The sequence below is a fragment of the Amphiprion ocellaris genome, chromosome 20, assembly GCF_022539595.1.
Source record: "Amphiprion ocellaris isolate individual 3 ecotype Okinawa chromosome 20, ASM2253959v1, whole genome shotgun sequence".
In the NCBI taxonomy this organism is placed as follows: domain Eukaryota; kingdom Metazoa; phylum Chordata; class Actinopteri; family Pomacentridae; genus Amphiprion; species Amphiprion ocellaris.
This window is the reverse complement of record NC_072785.1, coordinates 16,057,338-16,074,483: the sequence shown is the minus strand read 5'-3', so window position 1 is coordinate 16,074,483 and position 17,146 is coordinate 16,057,338. Positions and strand designations below refer to the sequence as shown.

The 17,146-nt window shown below is 38.5% G+C and overlaps 1 protein-coding gene and 1 long non-coding RNA gene across 3 annotated transcripts in view; one reads left to right on the top strand and one right to left on the bottom strand.

The window, feature by feature from the left end:
• The first annotated feature begins 4,856 nt into the window (after positions 1-4,856).
• LOC129347799 (uncharacterized) lies at positions 4,857-15,993 on the top strand. Of its 2 annotated transcripts, XR_008600062.1 has the most exons (4): positions 4,857-7,948; positions 9,331-9,395; positions 9,480-9,562; positions 15,864-15,993. It is a non-coding gene; the product is annotated as an uncharacterized LOC129347799 (long non-coding RNA). The 2 variants fall into 2 exon arrangements; XR_008600063.1 differs by lacking the exon at positions 9,480-9,562 and having other exon boundaries at positions 15,864-15,985.
• tmem63c (transmembrane protein 63C) overlaps positions 13,409-17,146 on the bottom strand; it is a 31,178-nt gene continuing 27,440 nt past the window's right edge. The window contains exon 23 of the mRNA XM_055006146.1: positions 13,409-16,669. Coding sequence (XP_054862121.1) covers positions 16,439-16,669 — 231 coding nt within the window. The 3' untranslated portion in view covers positions 13,409-16,438. The remainder of the gene's footprint in view (positions 16,670-17,146) is intronic.

Genomic DNA, 17,146 nt, shown 5'->3' with positions numbered 1-17,146 from the left:
CAGCAGTAGTGTACTATCACTACTACTAGTAGTAGTCACATTACTATTACTACCACCAATACTACCAATAGTAGTTATAAAGCCTAACTCATGTATATCCAGATTACCATCTATGTTCTTCCTCCAAACCCATTTTATGATTGGGATTACAGGCAGTTCTTTAGGACTGTTCTCAAATAATTGAAATGTTACTAAACAAGGTTATACTTATCAAATTAAATAGTTCTGGTCTCCAGTACATTGGCGAATTCGGTTCTTTGTACTTAATTTATTAGCATGATTTTTTAAAAATATGTTGTGTACAGACTTACTTACTTCTCTGTCTACTTTTCTTACTCCATGTAGGTTTCCCAGAGACTATGGGTTGAGGAGGAATTGGAAGTTTGTCGGCTTAGACCTGGTGTCATTCCATCAGTGTTAAACTTCCCGGCTCATCTTGGAAGAGTACGTGCCAGAAAGACCACGACCAAGCAGCCTTGAGATCTTAGGCAGCGTCTCCCTCAGGTGGGTGTCAACGGTGTTCACAGTCAGGTCTGTGATAATCCTGTCAAAAAACAAAACAGAAAAAAATCTAGATTATAAATCAACATGTAACCAAAGCACTCTGTGTATAACGCCATAGTATAGGATGTAGTTCAGGTAACGTCAAAGTATAGTATGCTTTACTCAAGAATAACATAGTATGGCCTGTAGTTCATAGTACAGCATGTTGGCAAGAAAAAAAAACAAAACAGATTATTATGTGGTTCAAAAAGCGCAAAATGATAGGATGTTGCCTAAAATTGTCATGTATGATATGTGGTTCAAAAAATGTCATAGTGCAGTATATTGTCAAAATAGTATGTAATTCAAGAAAACATCAGAGTATAATATGTCATCTAAAAAATGCCATAGAATAATAATTTCATTGCACAAGTAAAAGTATAGTAACTTTTAAAACTGTTCGAATTCTTATATGTTGCTAAAAAAAACAAAAAAAAAACAAAAAAAAGTCACAGTAATATGTCAATTAAAAAAGCCTATAGTATAGCGTGTCATAAATAAAACTAATAAACATGAGGTCAAATAGAAGGAACAGTTTCAAATACTGCAGTCCCACGACGACAAGAATAAAGTTTCTCAACAAAAACTAAATCTGCTGCTGGATTCCATTAAAGTCCTAATAAATGATAATAAAGTGTGATACTAAAGGTTTGTGGTGCTAAAAATCTCCAAGTAAAGATATCAAGTTGAACATGTGGATGGAGGTTGATAAAAGTTGACCTCCCTTCATTTCTCTGGAGCGACTCCATGGATTTTATGGATGGTGGTTAAAGACCTGCTCTTCTAGTGGTCTTCCTTCTAGTCGCTGTACAAAGTCAGTCCATCCTGACCGACATCAACACCTCTTCATGACGGCTTGTTCTGCCTCCGACCTCGTGGAAACTCCAGAAACTTGGGAAAACCTGTGGAGACTCGAAGAACTCGTGGAGACTCGAAGAACTCGTCGGGCGGGGGAAGGTGTGGTGGGTGGTGGGGGGAGGTGGGGGAGTAGAGGGGGGAGGCCGCCACCCAGCTCCCCGCCTACTCTCTGCCCTGACTCCACCCTGACTCCGCCTTGGCTCCACCCATGTGGTCACTTTATTAACTACGATGCCAAAGGGACGACGGAATTATTTCTTTTCATCTGATCTGTAGCTCAGTGAGTTAAGGCGTTACCTGTGGTGCTGCAGGTCGCTGGTTCAAGACCAGACACTTCTTAAATTTTCTCAAAATCCTGACAAAGACAAACAAAGAAAAGTGCCAGTGGTGAGTCTTGAACCTGCAACCTTCCACTTGGTAGTCTGTTTTCTTATCTCCTGAGCTACTTGCTCAGATACTAATTCTTCTTTTTTTTGTGCATTTATCATCTATTTTTTTGTCATTTTCGAGTTTTTTTTTTTTAACTCGGGTCTTGTCTCGACCGTTTTTCTCAGGAGGTTGGACTTCAGCCTTTGTGCTGGAGGGTTGAACCCTCAGTTCCAAGACTTTCCAAAGCCTCCACACCTCCCGAGTCCTCAGGACCTGAGCTTTCACACAGTCTGAGGGCTGAAATTTTCTAAGTCCCACAGTAGTTCTCTGTTAGATTGAACTTTCAGACAGCCCAAGGACTGATATCTTCTAAGTTCCTGAGTAGTTCTCTGTTAGTTTGAACCTTCAGACAGTCTGAGGACTGAAATCTTCAAAGTTCTTGAGTAGTTCTCTGTTAGTTTGAACCTTCAGACAGTCTGAGGGCTGAAGTTTTAAAAGTTTCTCAGTACTTCTCTGTTAGTTTGAACCTTCAGACAGTCTGAGGACTGAAAACCTAAAACTTCTTGAGTAGTTCTCTGTTAGTTTGAACCTTTAGACAGTCTGAGGACTGAAATCTTAAAAGTTTCTCAGTACTTCTCTGTTAGTTTGAACCTTCAGACAGTCTGAGGACTGAAAACCTAAAAATTCTTGAGTACTTCTCTGTTAGTTTGAACTTTCTGGTTAACAGAAGCCTTAAAACTTGTGACCATGAGTCTTGATTTCACATTTAGACCATCAATCTGAGTTCTTCTCAGACCTTCACCTGTGGGTTTTTTAGAAATCCTCAACAAACTTTGATTCTCTTCACTGAACAGTAAAGTTTGTGGAGATCAGAAGGTAACATCAGTTTGATCGATGCCTTCAACTACTAGTAGACTTTATCTGGAAAGCAGTTTTCTTAAATGGGTTCTCAATAAATCTATCCACAATCAAACCAAGAACATAGAAAGAGGAAATGTTTGAAGAAACAACTTGATGTTTTCGTTTCAGACTAGAAAACGCTTTAAAACCTTTATCTGTTTTTGCTCTTTTTGATCGTTTTATTGTCTCTTCTGTTTAATTTGATCTTCTAAAGTTTTACTGGTGTCTTTTCAAATGTTTTGTCTTTAGTTTGATTCTTCTTAAACGTTTAGTTTTGCTCTTTTCTCACCTTTTATTCTTTTCTAATGTCTGATTTGCTTTCCAAATGTTTTGTCTTTTTAATGTTTAATTGTTTTTACAAATGTTTTATCGGCTTGTTTGAGTTTCTTTTCTTTCCCAATATTTAATGTTTCGATTAAATCTTTAAGGTTTTTCTTTTTAAATGTTTTACCACCTTTTAATGTTTAATTTTCTTTTTAAATGCTTCATTGTATTTTCTGTGTAATTCCTATTTGAAGTTTTATTGTCTTTAAGATGTAATTTTCTAATTAAACATTTAATTTTTTAATTAAATGTTTTGTCTTTTTTTTTTTTTGGGCCTTTTTCAGCTTTTTATTGGATAGGCGTAGTGAGAGACAGACAGGAAACGGGGGAGAAAAGTCGGGGGAAGACATGCAGCAAAGTGCCACGAGCAAGAATCGAACCTGGGCCGCTGCGTCAGGGACCAGCCCATGTACATGGGTCACCCGCTTAACCCACTGAGCTATACAAGTACCCATGTTATGTCTTTTTAAAGGTTTAATGATCTAATTAAATGTTTTGCATTTTTTAAAACTGTTTAGTATTCTTCTTGTTTCATTGTATTTGTTAAATGTTTAGTTGTCGAAAATATTTTATCTGTACTTTTGAATATTGGTATTTTAATAATTTTGTTTCATTTCATAATGACATGTATTGTACATTGCTGAATTATCTCATTCCATATTTTTGTCTGTTTAATAGAGTAAACATTAAATTACATTAAATTATATTAAACAGACAAAATATGGAATGAGATAATTCAGCAATGTACAATACATGTCATTATGAAATGAAACAAAATTATTAAAATACCAATATTCAAAAGTACAGATAAAATATTTTCGACAACTAAACATTTAACAAATACAATGAAACAAGAAGAATACTAAACAGTTTTAAAAAATGCAAAACATTTAATTAGATCATTAAACCTTTAAAAAGACAAAACATTTAATTAAAAAATTAAATGCTTAATTAGAAAATTACATCTTAAAGACAATAAAACTTCAAATAGGAATTAAACAGAAAATACAATGAAGCATTTAAAAAGAAAACTAAACATTAAAAGGTGGTATATGTATATATAATTTAATTGTATTTAATGTTTAACTCTATTAAACAGACAAAATATTGAATTAGATAATTCAACAAGATACATGTCATTATGAAATTAAACAAAATTTTTAAAATACAAATATTAAAAAGTACAGATAAAATATTTTCCAGAATTAAACATTTAAAAAATACAATTAAACAAGAAGAATATTAAACATTTTTAAAAATGTAAAACATTTAATTAGATTATTAAACCTTTAAAAAGACAAAAGATTTAATTTAAAAAATTAAATGTTTAATTAGAAAAACTACATCTAAAATTTCTTAAATCTTTTTAATAATAAAACTTTTAAAAAGTTTTATTGTATTATTTTTTTCCTTTGATTTAATTGCTTTTTGTTATGCAGTTTATTTCTTTAATCTTGTTTTTCTGTCAAGATTTTAATCCCAACCTTAAAAATGAAATAAACCCTTAAATCACAATGAAAATACTTCTGTTGCCACAATCATGAGTTAGTCAATTATTCAGTTTATCAATTCAACTTTATTTGTTTAGCACCTTTTACACAGATGACAAAACTAAACAAGCAAAGAGAAAAAACTATGATTAAAACTCAATAACATTTTTAAAAAAAAGATTTAACATGGTAATAAAATATGTTGTGTCCAGGGGATGGAGGGAGTTTATTGAAGTCTTCTTGGGCTCACATGGGAAATCATTTAATATATAAACTTGATATTCAGTCTAAGGAAACTTCAGAGCAACAGAAGAACCAACATTATCTCCTGTTTTCTCCTTTAATGAGTCGACTCTTCTTGTGCTTTCAGACCAGAGAACTACAGACTCTTCAGAACCTGCTCAAACTCTTGGTACAGGACCTCACCACATGGGTCAAGAAGGTTTCCGTCTCATTTCTACTCTGAAGCTCACCTTCTCCTGCTCAAACTGCTGACAAATGTTTCTGCTGCTCTAAAGTCTGGTCTCCAGAACTTCCTGAAAACTCTCAAAGGCTCTTCTGCTGCAGGTTGCTTTGTAGAACTGTTCCAGAAAACCTCACTAAACCACATGGAGGGGCCTCAAGATAGTCGTCCAAATGAAACCATACAAAAACCAAACTAGCACAACCCAAACACTAAAGTCTCCTGCAGCCTACTAGAGAACCTCTGAGAACAGAGAATCAGGACAGGAACTCTTACCTTCTGGACAACCAACATTGGTTCTCAAACAAGAATACAGAATGTGTCTGACCAAAAACCTCTAAAGACTTACTACAGCCAAGATAAAGACACAACTCAGCTGCACCAAATCCACTAATCACTGCACACATTAGCACCATGTGCTAACTGTGGCTAAAGAACCACATTTACCAAGACAACTATCCAGTACAAAGCCCTAAAACACACCAAGAAACACATTAAAGACGATTTTACTGCTGGAAGCTGCAAGCCAACGCCTAAAGAACAAACTAAAGCAAAGGAGCCAAACCCGGTTCAGTGGTGAAGAGAAACAGAGGAAATGTTTGTCTGCAGCTAAATAAAGCAGGAAGACACTGAGCTGCTCAGGTGTTCCTGATAACACTGAGCTGCTCAGGTGTTCCTGATAACACCAAGCAGCCACCTGGACAGCCAATAGGAACACAGCTTACTGGAAGTCCAGAGGGCTGGGTTAGTGAAGGAAATTTAGTTTAAAGTTGAAGCAGAAAGTTAACAAAGAAAGTTGAAAACCACCTTCTGATACCTGAAATCTCTGAGTTTTCACACAAAGAACGCCTGAACATGTCAAACTGGTTTCATAGTAGAACCATCATTGTAAAAACGTCATAGTATGGTGTGTTGCTCAAAAAACATTAGGACCCGGCTGTCAGGGGACAAACATGTAAGAAACATGAGAACAGAGAGAACCCAACCAGTAGGTCACAGTTTATCATCCCCCAGTCATCTCCTGAAGTCCATATGGTGAGAGACATCAGTATCTGGTTGTTAATTTACCAGAGGATGCTTATAATCATGTTGATGTGGTCTGTACTCTACAGTATTTTAGTGACTCAATAAATGCCTAAGTCAACCCGCCCGGCCAGCAGGCAGATGGGTCCCCCCACATTAGAGCCGGGTTCTGCTCGAGGTTTTTTTCCCTGTTAAAAGGGTGTTTTCCTTGCCACTGTCGCCTTTTGGCTTGTTCTGGGGGTCAGGCATATGGGTTCTGTAAAGCGTCTTGAGACAATTTGACTAATTGGCGCAATATAAATAAAATTGAATTGAATTGTTTTATTTAAAATGCTTTTTAGTTTTTAATAAACATTTAATAGCCTATATGTGATCAATAAATGGCCTTTGCCTATCTTAAGAAAAATTCACTCAGAACTCTATGTGAACAGTACTAAATAAATCAATAAATACATGCATACACACAAAAATAAGTTAATACATTAACTGTGTTAAGATAAGATTTAGATTTACAAAAAAAGTTGTTTCATGTTTTTGCAGAATCCAGTATTGCTCACTGGTTGGTCATTACATTTTGTTAGTTTGATTTCACTGTTTAAAATGATGCCACCTCTTTTCAGACAGAACCTGTGATAATAAAACAATACAAAATTTTTAGTTCCTTGTTAGTAAAGCACTTAAAGCTTTAAGTATGGCTAAATGCTTTTTTCAAAATTATATCTATCACTCCTTAGGTCAGACCTGGGCATCCTACGGCCCGCGGGCCACATCCGGCCCGCCGGACGACCCTGAGTGGCCCGTATGAGGTCATTGGAAAATATTAAAAGTCAATGCAAATATGTATCATCACAATACATGCAAGCAATACGCCCGCACTGCTTTTATTTTGAAAGATCTGCTAAGTTAACGTTTTTTCGCGTGCTTTCCGTACTAAGCATAAGGTTTATGCGATGATTGGTTTGTTGGTCAGCTTCAAACCGGGAAGATGTCGGCGAATGGCAAAAAAAGAAAGATCGATTCCGAATGCAGAGGTTTTAACAAGACATGGACTTCCAAGTATTTCTTCACTGAAGTCAGAGGTAAATGTGTGTGCCTAGTTTGTGGCGAACAGATCGTGGTGCTCAAGGATTATAATCTGAATCGACATTACGAGACCAAACATGGCGGAGAAGTACAAACATTTGACTGATGCAGAGCGGGGAGGATGTCTGAAGGTTTGCTAGCTAAACTGCTAAAGCAACAATGACTTTGTTTTACCAAAGCTCACATCAAGGGATGCAGCAGTCAAGACGAGTTTTCTAATATCCTACAAAATCGCCAAAAACAGTAAGCTATTCTCTGATGGAGAGTTTATAAAAGAATGTCTGGTGAGCTCTGCAGCGTTTATATGCCCGGAGAAAAAAAGAAGCGTTCGTTAATGTGACCCTTAGGAGGCGAACCGTAACGAGGCGGGTGGAGAGCAGCGCCGAAAATCTGGAGCCTCAGCTGCGCTACAAAGTGGACGATTTTGACGTTTTCTCCTTGGCTCTGGACGAGAGCTGTGATGTCCGTGACACAGCCCAGTTACTCATCTTTGTACGTCGACTCAGGGGCGTACCTACCATTAGGCAAACACAGGCAATTGCCTTGGGCCCCGAGATTTCCAGGGGCCCCCAAACGTCTCATAAAATCTGAATAATAAACGCTTCTTTGATTTGAAACAAATACTTTTTTCTTGTCTTAATTTGTGAGCTTGAAAATACATTAAAATGGTTGGTCTATCACTGTCATGATCGTTCTCCCCCCTCATTTCTCACACAATGGACTATTCCACGTTACTGCGCATGTGCAGGCTTAATTCAGGAAGACGGCAGCAAAACAAACTTGTTGGCGCGGTTTTGAGAGGTGAGCGGTGAGCAAGATGAAGCGGAGTTATCCCAGTGGAGCAGAGAAGAGAAGGCGAGAGGAAAACCAACAGTTTTTATCAAAACTGCCAAAGGTATCAACCTTTTTCACGGTGGTGCCAAATACAGGAGGACGACACACAGAGCCGGATGCTGCTGTCAGTAGCAGCTCAGCTGTCAGTGTCAGCCCAGGAGGAGAGAAAGTGGAAAGTGACGCAAGGGATGCTTTTCACGAAGTTGTGAGTACAGTACTCACAACTTCGTGAAAATGCTATGAGAAACACGGAGAAGGAAGGGAGGCTTGCTGAATGCTGTGACAGAGTTGAGCAGGAGATGGATGATGTTGATGCAGAGGACCTCAAGCTAGAGGTTAAGGGTGCAGCCAGATCATTCCCCACACACATCTCGTCTCCATCTGAGATGCTTGATTACATATATAAGGAGAGTATTCTGGACATTTATCCAAATCTCAGCATCGCTCTTAGACTACTTCTCACTCTTCCAGTCACAGTGGCTTCAGGTGAGGGAAGTTTTTCAAAACTAAAAATGATTAAAACCTACCTGAGGTCAACTATGTCCCAGGATAGGCTGTCAGCACTTGCAGTTCTTTCCATTGAGCAGGAAGTCAGAAAGTCAGTGGATATGGACCTACTCATTTCAAGGTTTGCTGAGGCAAAGGCTCGAAAAGTCAAATTTTAGTGTGATAATTTTAATAAAATTGAGGAAGAAAAAAATCACAAAGAAAAATGGAAGTGAAAAAAGGGAGAATAGAAAACATCACAAAGAGAAGAGAAGAAAATATTACAGAAAAAAGGGAGACAAACCATTACAAAGAAAAGGGAGCAATAGGAAGAAAGGAGAGAAGAAACCACCACAAAGAAAAGGGGAAATAAGAAAACATCACAAAGAAAACAGGGAGACAAAACCATCACAAAGAAAAGGGAAGAGAGAGAAAGAAACAGGGAGAGAAGAAAACACAACAAACAAAGAGGAAGCGAACAAAGAACAGAAAAAAGGAGAGAAAGAAAGATGGAGAGAATAAAACATGATAAAAAAGAGGGAGAGAAGAAAACATCACAAAGAAAACGGAGAGAAAATCATCAGAGAAAAAGGGAGAGGAAAAAAGAGGGAGAGAAGAAACATCACAAAGGAAAAAGGGGGACAAAACCATCAAAGAGAATAAGGGAGAAATAGAAATAAAGGAAAGAAAAAACATCACAAAGAAAAGGGAAGAGAGAAAGAAAGAGGGAGAAAAGAAAACACAAAAAAGAAAGGAAGAGAACATTACAAAGAAAAAAGAGAGAAAGAAATAGGGAGAGAAGAAAACATCACAAAGACATGAGGGACTGAAAGAAAATAGAAAAGGGAGAAAGAAAGAAAGACAAAAGGTAAATTTGATTTAAAAAAAAAATTATACTGTTGAAATTTTTGTTCTCATAATTGACCTTGTTATATTTTGTGGTGTCTTCTTTTATAGTAACACAGCGTGCAGGGAACTCCAGGCTGAACCTGCTCCTGCTGCCACACTGAAGACATGTTGAGGTGAGAATAAAACTTTAGACAGTGCAGTACCAGAATGTCGAGGGCCCCAATGACTGGGTTTGCCTTGGGCCCCCAAATGACTAGGTACGCCCCTGCGTGGACTAACAAAAAAACTTTGAGATGACGGAGGAGCTGGCAGCTGTGCAGCCAATGAAGGGACCACGCCGGTGAGTGATTTGTTCACTGAGGTAAATACACGCATGAACAAGCTGGGACTAAAATGGGAGAATTTGGTTGGTGTTACAACTGATGACTGTCCAAATTTGACAGGGAAAAATGTTGGACTTTTGAAACGGATGCAAGATAAACTGACTGAAATAAATCCAGAACAGAAACTGATATTTTTTTGCATTGTATTATACTTCAGGAGGTGTTGTGTAAGTCAGTGCTAAAAATCAGCCACGTGACGGATGTTGTAACTAAAGTAGTTAACTTCATCAGGGCAAGAGCATTGAATTACAGACAGTTTGTTGTCTTTTTGGAGGAGATGATAGTGAACATGGTAACCTTGGTTACCAGACAGCTGTCAGATGGATCAGCCTGGACAAGGTGCTTAAACGAGTTTGGGATCTGAGAGCAGAGATTCAAGAGTTGGGCATTGTACATCATTGTGTTGTGTAATTTACTGTTTTTTACTGAGATATATTGAACATTGCTGTAAGTGTAGTGGGGAGCTGTTGTCTTTCTTTATGTTTCACAGTCATCTTAATGTAGATTTAGAAAAACTGACAACACTATAATGGTACAAGATGTTTGCAGTGTTATTGTACATCCAGCAGCTGTTAGTCCAGATAAGCTGTAGCAGTTACCTCATAGCGTTCATGATGAACAAAAACTGACATGATAAGGCAAGTTTCAAATCTCTGCCAGCTGATGGTCATATTGATTAAGAATAAATTCTGAGTGATGGCTTACTTACTTCATTTGTAAAAACAGTGACTGCTGAAAAGTAATTAAAGCACTTGGAAAATCAGTTTCACATTTTAAGTATGTCTTTATGATAGTAAATATCTACAACTCAATAGGCAGCAATCATAGTTTGAATGAAAAAATAAAATCTTTCTTTAAATAGTTGTGTTCTGTGTTCCACATTTTGATTATATCATTGTATTGTTTCATTTATTGTTTTTATTGAGATATATATTGAGCAGAGGTTTTACGTGTACTGGTCTGGCCCTTAACAGCCGTCAAAGTTTCTCATGTGGCCCCGTATGAAAATTAATTGCCCACCCCTGCCTGAGGTGGTAGTGGCCCCAAGTTCAGTAAAGTCAGAAAGATATTCACAGATTCGGACTTCCAGCATCAATAACTCATTAGATATAGGTTGTCAAAACATAAACGGTGCCTCTTTCCCATTGTTGCAAGGCAGACAATGTGCTACAAGCCCAGTTTTATCAACAGTAGCTGTCTTTCAAGCTACAGGAATAACATTGGTGTCTATGGAGTGAACAGGGTCCGTCTGCAATTTGCAAAACCGCTGCAACAGTAAAGAGAGACAAATATTCAATAACTTCACTCTTATACATTGTAGTGTCACTAAAATCACTGCAGCCTTCAACTGGCTCCTGTTGACAAAGTGTTTTAACAGAAATGTAAATGCTGTAATTTGATTCTTTTAATGAACCATGTAACTTGAATGGATGTGATGCTGGTGTGACCACAGTGCACACGTCTGATGTTGCTCACAGTGGTCCAAGGGACGCTCAGGGAGTTTGTGTGTTTGCTCAGACTCATGAAAAATTACAGGGAACATTGCAGCTGAGACCTTTTCAATGTTATAAAGTAGCCCCTATTTGGAACATTTCCTCATCAGGATGACTGAACAATTGAACTCTATTAAATTTAGTTTTATTACTCCACCGAGGAATGGGTTGGAGTTACGTATGTGACGATTGTTTGTCTGTCTGTACTCATAATTTTCAGGGAAGGTCAGAAATGACACAAGGACCAAGTGATCAGATTTTGACAATGATACAGCTCATAGTCTGGATCCACGAATTTGTTAAAGATTTCTGTATCATTGCGAGATAGCGTTACAGCGTCACTGTAACTATGACAACAAGTGAATGCTACGTCAGCTGCCTGCTGACGATCACAAGATTGCGATCCTACTGCAAACTTATTGGGACTTATTCATTCGAAATCATACAGCAACTGAGCAGCCTTGGCGGGGTACTGCGCTCTCTGAGTGCTTTTCTTGTTTGTATCGTGCCAATTTACAACATAAATTTTTTTTCAGGCACTTCATGTAATGACTTCAAAGTCTTACACTATTACAATATAGAGAGAAACCAACAAATCCAAAATGTCAAGCTCTTTGGCAACAGAAAAACCCTCCAACAGAACCAGGCACAGTGAGGGTGGTCATCTGCCTTAACTGGTTGGGGTGAGGGCGAAGGTGGCAGAGAAAAGGACAGTAGACAAAAAACTGAAATTTTAACGCATGGGTTCAAAAGTTAACAAAGATTGTGACTGAAAGGCCTTAAACAGTTACTGAATAGACCTCCTGGTGACATTGCTGCTTCTGTTTTTAGGGTAAAACTTTTAAATAAACATAACAAGCCATACAGTCCTTGGAAAAAATGAAAATCTGAAACTTGGCAAAGCCCAACTGCAGGGAAGGACTGTAAGATGAGATGGAAAAGCTCTTGTACAGCAACTAAATTGACATTGTGGTATTATTGTTTTGTCAACTGCCTTTTCCAAGAATGAACTTTTATTATGTAAGTTGGGTGGACTGTAGTCTGTAATATACTCGAAGGGGCCAACTTTGAAAGCTCCATTTGCATGCTGAAACTACCCCATATGGGAGTGACAATATGTTTGCTGCACGAGGCAGAGACATTTTCTATTCTGAGCATCTGGGCAGGAGAAAGGCAGGCGGCAGGCCACACACCCAGAGGAATTCACCTTTCACTGCAGTTGCCACGGGTGACAGGGGGAAATGTCAGGGACTTTCTTCTTTCGTAACTCTAAGCAATGAAGAAGGACTGTATATAATAGATTGCCGGCTATGGTGTGTTTTTCCCCCCCACACACACAAACCCTTTCACTCCAAGGAATTGCCACCCATGCAGTCAGTGTGAGATGTTTCTCAGAAAAATACATACATCTTCACTACTTTGCTGGGACAACATCTTCCACTGGCACTAAGATGCTACCACTTTCCAGAGTGGTTTGGATAAAAGCAGGCCCATGTAATTAACTGGCCTATCCACGCTCTGATGTGGCTTCAGGGGCCAATGAGGTCTGTAGTATGTGCAGAGGAATGTCCCAATGACAGTTTGTATGCACATGCAGCGCTTCAGACGCTGAGCTATCATGCACCTGCATTCATTATCGCCCTCTTTACTGCATTGTTAAATATTGAGCCTGTGATTATATTCGGATGGGTGGTCCGAGGAATCACTGTCACCAGCAGTTGCACTTTGGCACATTTTAGCTTATTTACTTTCTTGCGTTGAATTAGATGACAGGTATGATCTTCTAGAAACTTGAGGAAAACAGCAAACATGGCTCTTTCTAGCACCTTTAAATTATGTCTTGTTGATTTTGTGCAAAAACAAGTATAAAAAGGACAAGTTGTATCTTAACAATAGGTTATGTTGCACACAGTTTCTTGGCTGTCCCAAAACTGCCGTAAAACCACATATTGTTGTTTTAGCAAGTCATCCTTTGCACAAATTAAGCAAAGCAGATGTAATGTGTTAATTGTGGTTTATATGTGTTTATAGGTAAAGTTTGTCACTTTGAAACACAGTCATGCTCTGCTGTTCCTCCTTGTCCGTGCATGAAAGCGGTACCAATAATTAAAGCATTTCCCAAATAGCATCAGTCATAACCCAGTACTGAACTGTATGCAAGAATTTCCTGCGCACACTTCCCAAAGGGCTCATGTGCACGTTCACCCTTGTACTACTGTTTACCACATGAAGTCTGACTCACTGCCTCTCAAAATCCTTTCATCCTCCACAGCAGAGGAGAGGAACAAGGAGTTCATGGCACAAGATGAGTGGATTGAGCTGAATTAATTTTAATTTCAGATCACAGCACTTCACTTTTGACAGATGAAAAGTCATTAGCCTGACAGAGATCAATCGTAAATGCAGTCTGTCCCTTAGCCTCAACCTTCTTGGGGATACAACAACCCACACTTACAGCCTGCTTAAATTTGAGATCATGTCCTTATGATACACAAGAGCAAAAAAGAAAATAAAATAAAAGTGAGTGGGCACGTCTGGAAAGCTTTTGACCTCGGATATGCAAGGCAACTGCATATGAAAAGACATGTCAGGATACAATAAAACTAGTTAAGCATGGAAATGGACAATCCGTCTTCACATGGCCATTAGAGCTAAGAATACCCTAATAAGTTTTATTTTGCGTTTTTCAAAGGAAAGTGTGTTTAATGATCTGTGAAACAAGCTTCTGGAAGAGAAACCCAGGGGACATGTTGGCAGTTGAGAGACAGAAATTTTGAGATGGTCTTTGATGTTTTTTTTTTCCCAAATAGATTTTACATCATGATTCTCAGCACTGACCACTTCATACTCTCTCTCTCTGCTGCCAGCTTTCATCTCTTTTACACGGCATGAGGAACTACAATTAGATTCCTTATAAAATGGAGCAAAATACATTTCATTTCATGAAATCATATGCCATCAACTTTATAAAAGGACGTAAAGTAGCACAGCATATCATAGCACAGTTTCTCAGACAGAACACAAAATGCATTAAAGGTCAACTTTACTGAACAACGAGAAGCTTCTGAGAGAGAAGTAGTGTCTGATAATTAAAAGTGTTAAAATCAAAGGTGCGATGCTGAATGATCAACTTTTAAAGGTATTTTTATCCTCTACAGAGAGCTCAGCCATACACAGTACATGATCTGTAACTGAAAAGATACTGATTGAAATCAACACAAGGCAAAGACAAGGCCACGATACAAAACATCTTTAAAAAGCAATATAAATGCTATGATACAAAGACACAAAGTTAGCGTTGAGCTGGACATTTCATTCTTGATGTTGAAACCAGTGATCTCATTAACATTCACTTGTTCTGTTCACTTCATAAACAGATGAGGTTTGCTCAGCCGTCACTGATCTGTAGAAGATGAAACTCTATATTTAAAATTCCAGATGGATTACAAGTGCACAGGAAATTGGAAACGTTTAAGAAGTTGCAGGCCGATGACAACAGAGCAAACCTTTATGTCGATGCGGATATGTTTTGTTTATATGTTAGTTGAAGGATCCCGCTGCTTTACTCTAAATGAATGGAAACCACTCTGTTTTTGTTGTTGTGTTTTCAACTCTTCATTGTTTTCCCCGTAGTTTTCAGTCCATGCAGCATATTTTAGGCCATGCTGGATTGTCACACAAAAAGGGGGGAGTTTCTTCAAGGCACAGCAAAGGACATGAATAACAGACTACAGTCAGTTAACATTCACTTCTATGAGAAAAACGTTTACCCACCATGAGAGACAAAAAATTATCCCATAATACAAAACCTGTCTGTAAATCAGTGAGTTGAGCTCATGTCAGATGTAAAGTGTAAGGACATAAATGCATACGTCAGTTATACAACATAATGTACATGCAGCAGAGTGTCAGACAGGACAGTATGCTTTAATTTTACTGTTTATGTGTGTCTGTAACATAACAAAAATGATTTTTACCACAGAAATATTAGACCAACATCTAAACAAATTTATACAAAAAAAAAATGATTTTAAGCCATCGTGGTAACATTTTTCTTGATTTTTTTTTTTTTTTTATACATCTTTCACAACTAAAATATGTAAATATAATGGCTTTAATTGTAACACAGGGGCTGCAGTTAGCATTATTATTTCACATAATTAGCAAAATTAATAAATTCTTCTAGATATTTTTTACCTGCAGTGAGAGAAAGTAGACTGCATGGCATATTTTTAAAATGTTGTAATTCCAAGATGTGCTTTTATTTTTCTAGTAGCTTGTAGGAAATTAGATGAATAGTTGCTCATTTTCCTAAATATATATATGTTTTTTTTGCCTAGAGTGAGATGAAAAGATTGATACTATTGTGATGTAAAGCTAAAATATTGATATATCTATTGTACGGACATGTGAGTGCTATCAGTCTTTTTACCAAGCTCTGGACAAGAAAGTGAATTTCCAAACTTAAAAAATAATCCGGTTGGATCATGTACACAGTCAAAACAGCATAATTATCTAACATCATGATTAACATGGGACAGCTCTTTGACTAATCTCCAGTGCCCCCTTCTCCCCCGACCCAAAGCACAATATCAACGACACCAAAAATAACGTAGCAAAAATAGCAAACCTTAAATTGTTACTAGATTACAACGAGCTCCGGGTTCAGCCGAGCTGCTTGTGCCTCCGTGCAGAGAGTGTACATACATTACAGTACATCTCTGAGTTACATTCGGCCCTCCGTCTGTCTGCTCTCTCACTGCAGATGGTTTCACAACTAGCTGCCCTCACCCTCAGCCTCGCCGAGCTCTGCCGCAGAGGAACCAGATATCACCCGTGCCCAGACCACTCTGTCAGTCTGCCGGGGCAAGCCTGCTCACACCACCCACTCCCATGGGAACTTTCACCTCCACTCGTGTCCAAGAGTCTCTCTCTGATAGCAACCCACAGGCGATTCCACCCCAGTCGCTCTCATTACTTGCAACCTTTTTAACTTGCAAACGAAGCCACAGAAGAAGATAGATTCTCTTTCAAGAAGGAGCTCATCCTTTAGCCTAAATAATCTGTACATTTAGCTTGATGTTATCTTCTGTTCAGACTGATGTTTGTGTCCTTAAAACAGGTGTTATGTCTGTTTAATTATGTTTACATGGATTCTGCTCCTTTCCTCTTTGGGTTCTTCATCCTTCCTGATAAGCACAATCTAGTCTCAAGGTCCGTGGCAGCAAAGTTGGAGTCTGAGGTCAGTCGTGAAAACGCAGCATTGTGACATTTAGTAATCTGTGTCCCCCAGCTGAAGGACACGTGGAAATCAGTTTGGAGGGGGGGTGGATTTTGGTGTTACTGGTAGCCCACAGGACTGTCCATGAGGGGGCTGGAGCAGTAGGGGTCCGGGGGGTCTTGCAGCTCAGTCTCATGGGTCTGGGCGTGGTCTTCCCCGCCCTCCTCTTCCTCCACTGGGCCGTGGCTTGAACTCTGGGAGCTGGCCATGGCGCCATAGCTGTGGTGGGCCGGGGAGGGCATCGGAGTCAAAGCCAGCTCTGGCTCCAGCAACACAGACGCCACAAACAGCTGAGGGAGGCAGATCAGCATGTAGTTTATGATTGTGCCACGCAGTAAATCGCTAAATTCACAGTGAGATGAAAGTATGGTTTTAAATTTGGGTTGGTTTTCCCAGCCTACAATTACGATGTAAATATGCATAAATTTGTATATGAATCGTGATTATTGTGTTGTACACAGTCAGCATGACGTAACGTGTTTGTACTATGTTTAGAATGGAATAAACAACAGTTCTGAATGTTCACATTATGGATCCAGTTTCAGAGCATAATATGGAGACAATGTAATTTATATGCTTTGAAGGATCACACAGGTTGTTGTTTGTTCGGCTGGATGGTTTATGACAAATATTTTAAAAGACATATGTTATGTAACTACTAATTTGGGCTGTGAGATAAATGTAGACGAGTTAAAACTACAATGGTGGGCTTTGAAGCTCACCCAAGAATTGAGCAAGCTACTAAATTCAAAATATGGCACCTATAT